Source organism: Fulmarus glacialis, unplaced genomic scaffold (assembly GCF_000690835.1).
Source record: "Fulmarus glacialis isolate BGI_N327 unplaced genomic scaffold, ASM69083v1 scaffold22100, whole genome shotgun sequence".
Classification (NCBI taxonomy): domain Eukaryota; kingdom Metazoa; phylum Chordata; class Aves; order Procellariiformes; family Procellariidae; genus Fulmarus; species Fulmarus glacialis.
The window spans coordinates 16955-21896 of record NW_009186069.1 but is presented as its reverse complement, the minus strand read 5'-3'; the positions used below and the strand labels follow the sequence as shown (position 1 = coordinate 21896).

Genomic DNA, 4942 nt, shown 5'->3' with positions numbered 1-4942 from the left:
GACAGGAGAACGTGGAAATCCTCCCCTCAGGAGAGCGGCAGCAGGCGAATCAGAAGCGGATCACTACCCCCTACATGACCAAATACGAGCGAGCCAGAGTCCTGGGCACTCGTGCCCTCCAGATAGCGTGAGTATCCCGGGCATCGCCACAGCTTCTCCTCCCTTCCCTGTTAAAGCTGCTTTTCTCCTTCCTTAAAAACTCCTGGATCTCATGTAATCCCTTACATGACTGCTGAGCTTGCGTATCACCATCTTGGTCAACGCTGAAGCACAGGACCGTGGAGCTCTTAGTTGCATGTGAAGTCTCTGTATCTCTCCTTGGCTGAGACTGTGGTACTTGTGCCTAGAAAGGGGGGCATTCAGCAGCTGCAATGAACCTAGGCCACAGGCAAAATGAGTGGGTATTGTGACAAGCTGATCCTGGTTTCTGCCTTTCATAAAGGAGCCAACATGGGCTGGAAAGCTCAGAACTGGTTTACAAAAGCCAACGTTGGAGCGAGGGATGCTCCAGAGTGTCTTCAGTTGATACTACAGGGCTGTAGGAATTGGGAATGGAGTAACCAACCTGAAATCTGTTTTAAATGCAGTTGCACTGTGGCAAGCTCTAAGTTTTTTAAAGTATTTGGAATAGTGTGGCCTTATTTATGATAGGTAATAACATTTGAGTCCTGTTTTGAGTGCTCTTAAGGTTCGCTGCTCTCAACTTAATCCATTTACCTGTCTAGACTTGTTTTAGTAATACATATCAAAAAGTTTTGCACTTCTTGAAAAACTGCCTTATGAGCGAGATTATTAGGCTGTGGCAAAGTTTGTCTGAAAGACATCTCTGAGTTTCATGCTGGTTATATCCACCCTCAAAATAATGCCTCTTCTCTACATTGTTTAGAAGCTCGTAGGTGGTCATCAGATCTTTCCTTTATCATCACTTTGCCAAGCTATTCTTTGCACAGTCTCCACTCTGTGAAGCTGTTTCGTGCACATTCTTTCAACTGGTGGAAGGCCAGAAAAATGAGGGAGACGAGATGGGCTCGTGCCAGGCCTTTAATCCAAAACACTCTGGCGCCTGGTTCTGCTTTACCTACGTATTCTGCCTTCAGTGCTGAACCTAGGCCAGCAGCAGCCCCCAGTGGCCTTATCCATGCATAACGTGAGCTTTCTTTGCTGCTGCTGTCTAATGGGTGGATATCGTCACCCATGTTTACTCTGCTGTTACAACCCTCTGCAAAATGCTTAATTCTTAATTGCTAGAGGTAGAGTGCGTCATAAATCCAGCCCCTCGCTTTCCCCCAAACAAAGCCTGGAAGGTGTGAGCAAATCAGAACATAAGAGATGTGCTGGAGTTGTAGGAGGCTCATTTTACAGTGTGTCCACCCTCTTTATTGGATTCCTCTTAGAACCACTCTTTTCCTTACATTTAAGTACAGCAGAGGGTGGCTAGAAGGGTGTGGATCTGACAGGCTCTCAAGCCTCAGCTGGTCAGCAGAGGCTGAGGGATGGGGCAAGAAGAACACTTTACTGGCCATTGTCCCAATGACATAGCTAGGCGTGTGCTTAGCTGTCCCTTTTCCTTCTCTGTACATTCTCTCAAATGATTGTTGTTCTGTCCCAGGATGTGTGCCCCTGTGATGGTGGAGTTGGAAGGAGAGACGGACCCCTTGCTGATTGCCATGAAAGAACTCAAGTACGTCCCAGGCTTTGACGGTGAGCGTATTGATTTCCATAAAGCAAGCAGTCCTCTCCTCATCCCAGCATTTAGCAGCCTATTCCAAGACAACCTTGTCTTCCCTCGATAACAGTGAGCACTACAGTTGCCTTCCCCTTTTTCACCTTAGGACTTCTCTGCAGCTGCTCTCTCCCATCCTAGTTGCTTGTGCAAAGTATTGATGATGAGGAGTGCTCTGACCTCTTTTACTTTGGAGTCCAAGTGTTCTTTATTTCTATGATGAGAACCCAAGATCCTCATCTTTCTGCAATCAGTTTAATTCCCTGAATGGAATTGATTCAAAGCAACTGTCTGAGCACACCTGTGTTCAAATGAAGTGCTGGCAAACAATAAAATAAGGGTCAGGCTGGTGGTGTGGAGACCCCATTAAGAACGCTCTTTTCCTGCACCCTTCCACACTTGGCTTATTGTGCTTGCGGGGAGGCACGTCTCCTGCTTACAGGAAGATAAATAAATCCTTTCTGACTGTAGCAGAAGCAGCTTCTGGATGACCACGTACAGGCCCACCTTTCCACAGCAGAGCTCCCTGCCGGCCCACAGTTTGCCTGCATGGTCAGTGACTGAGATGACACACGCAGGTATCCTTCAAGCAGAGCAGCTGGACACCATTACCGATTTAAGTCCCTATTCTTGAACCGAATTGTCTGTCTGCTCCCCCAGTTTCTCAGTGCATTGCAGTTGCTTTTGCAGATTTTACAGCTCCCGTTATCATTGCCAAAAGCTCCTTAGGTCATGTTCCTGTCAGATCTCCAAGCTCAGTCTGAGTTGCTTCTGGTCACTGTCTGAGCGTGAGCTCTAGAAAGTAAGTCAGGGTGTGACAAAGTATAGTGGGATCCTGTTCTGTGCCAAAATTCAGTTGTAATTCTTGGCATGAGGGAGCTACTTTGCTACTGGAAAAACAACGGCCCTGAATGTGATCATTAAAGAAGTTGTATTACTTCTCAAGTCTGATACGGTTGAAACCTGATGCCCTGGTTAGATTCCAGACTGTCTGATTACATTCTGCCGACTTAAATCTACTTCCATTAAGTTAATTTGTGTTCAGCATTTTCTTGCTTTCTAATTGGAGCTACTGTTAGCAGATGCTGTGTTCCACCCCAGCTGTACCAGATTTTGGTCCTGATTAGTCCCTATTTCATGTATCCTTCTTGAAATGTAACTGATGATCTCAGGGTGCGAAATACTCTGTGAATATCAGTTTTTTGTGAATGTTCTCAGAATTCTGCCACTTTCGTAGTGTCTTGTGAGGAAAAATCTTCCATCAAACAAAAAGTGGATTTGTTCTTCAAGTCCCTGATCTTTTTTTTTTTCCCCTATATCTTAGTTAGATGCTTGGTGTTGTCTCATAGTGGGTTCAGATCACAGGGCTCAATTCTTGCAGTAGCAACAGAGGACTGACCTTCTGTAGGTTTTTGGTTGTTTTGAGTCTAAGGGTGCTCAGTGCTTTGCACCTACAAAAAGAGAGGAAGTTGTTGGGACTTCCCTCTACTGTATAATACTAAATCACTGGTGCTACACAGATCTCTCAGTTAAACCTGATGAGCTTACTGAAGCCACTAAGGCAGTGCACCTCAGTTCCCGTTGCCTGCTGAAGTGGTATAGTGAAGGCTCTGGTATTTCTTTTCACTTCTCTGTCTTCCCTTCAGAGCACGCAAGATCCCCATAATCATCCGTCGTTACCTTCCAGACGGGAGCTATGAAGACTGGGGCGTGGATGAGTTAATTATCACAGACTGATCAGCCTCCAGCCATTGTTTTGGTTCTTTCCTTCTCCAGAGATGTTTCTATTTTTGTTTATATTTGTGTAAATAAATTATGAATCTCCCCATTTTAAGTTAAACGTGTGTTTGTTTCTTTTTTTTTTCTCCCAGCTTCTCTTTCATCTCAGTCCTACATGCCCAAGAGACGACTTTCTTACTTCTCTCCACCAGCTTGGTCATTATTTTTTCTGTGTCATGGGCTATATTAATAAGATTAGGGAGCCAAGTGCCATGCTTTTCTTGCAGCTTTTTTCACCTGCAAAGGCCATACCTTCTAGCTAGGCTAAAGACTGCAGTAGCTACTTCCTCCTCCTCCTCCAGCACCGCTCCTCCCTGGTTATAGGACCAAGAGCCAATTAAACTCCTGCTGTATAAAAGTGCTCTTGCAGGTACTTTGGCTTCAGAAAGACTCCAGCCCTCCACCCAGTCCCTTCTTAAAACAGGAGTGCTGAGACACCTCCATTGCTTCCCCTAGACAGTTGGGCCTTTGTGCCCTGAGCAGGTTGCTGTGGAAACCCCCAATTTCCTCTCTGGCCTGGGCTGGCTGTGGGGCTTCTCAGGAGTATCGTAGAGCAGCTCTCATCAAATCACCTATTGTTTCCCTGCTCCTGCTGCTTATCAGAGGTGGGGATCCCCTTTCAGTGGCACTGCCCCAGCCGGAAGCGTGGTCACTACTCGCGGTCCCACCAGCTCGGCAGTTGTAGGTTGTTGCTGCGTTTGCTCCTCTTTCAGCCTTTTTCTGACATGCGGTTAGAACTAAGGGTCCTAAGTGTGTGGGTGCTCTTCAGCCATCTCAGTTGTACATACTCTGGTGGTTCTTACAGTGGCACAACAGTAGTTAAATCCTAGAGTTCCTTTAATCTGTAGTGTGATGAAAGATTAGTCATTTGTCCCCTTAAGGCACCTGCACTCCTGCCTCTGACGTGCAGGGAGGTTACGTGCTCAAATCAAGAAGAGTTGGGTGGATGCATTACAATCTGCAAGGGCCTCCAGCCAGCCACTACCTGGTTTCCATTTCTTGATCTTTTGTGTACGCCAGGGTTCTTGCTCTGCGTGAGGAAGATTGAGCTCTTGGGCAGAAAACATTGAGTCTTTTTCAATTATCATATTAAAAAGTGCCCATGGAATTTTTGTTTTCATTTTTTAAAGAGGAGAATAGGGAAGGTGCACCTATGGTTTCTGTTTTACATTGATTTTTCTCTTTGCGCTGGTCCAGGAAGAATCTTTCCAACTAGTTGGTGTTAAAGCCTGTGCTTATATATAAAACATGCATTCTCCGTGCTGTATGTGTGGTCGGTGGCTGCAGATGAGCATCCAAGTCCCAAAGGGAGTTTATATCCACCTGCCTGGGAACTCAGCTCATATAACTAGCCATGTATGTCATTCTCTTACTGCTCACTGTAAAAGCACCAGTCCATCCTTCCTCTGTTGGTATGCACAGGAGAAGCTGGTTTTGGAG

The 4942-nt window shown here is 46.0% G+C and overlaps 1 protein-coding gene across 1 annotated transcript; it reads left to right on the top strand.

Moving 5' to 3' along the window:
- Window positions 1-5: 5 nt before the first annotated feature.
- POLR2F (polymerase (RNA) II (DNA directed) polypeptide F) lies at window positions 6-3460 on the top strand (the record flags this gene model as incomplete). The annotated part of the gene is made up of 3 exons (XM_009586794.1): window positions 6-127; window positions 1610-1681; window positions 3370-3460. Coding segments are annotated over 3 exons (285 nt in total), but the record flags the coding sequence as incomplete, so codon positions are not given.
- Between the last annotated feature and the right edge of the window lie 1482 nt (window positions 3461-4942).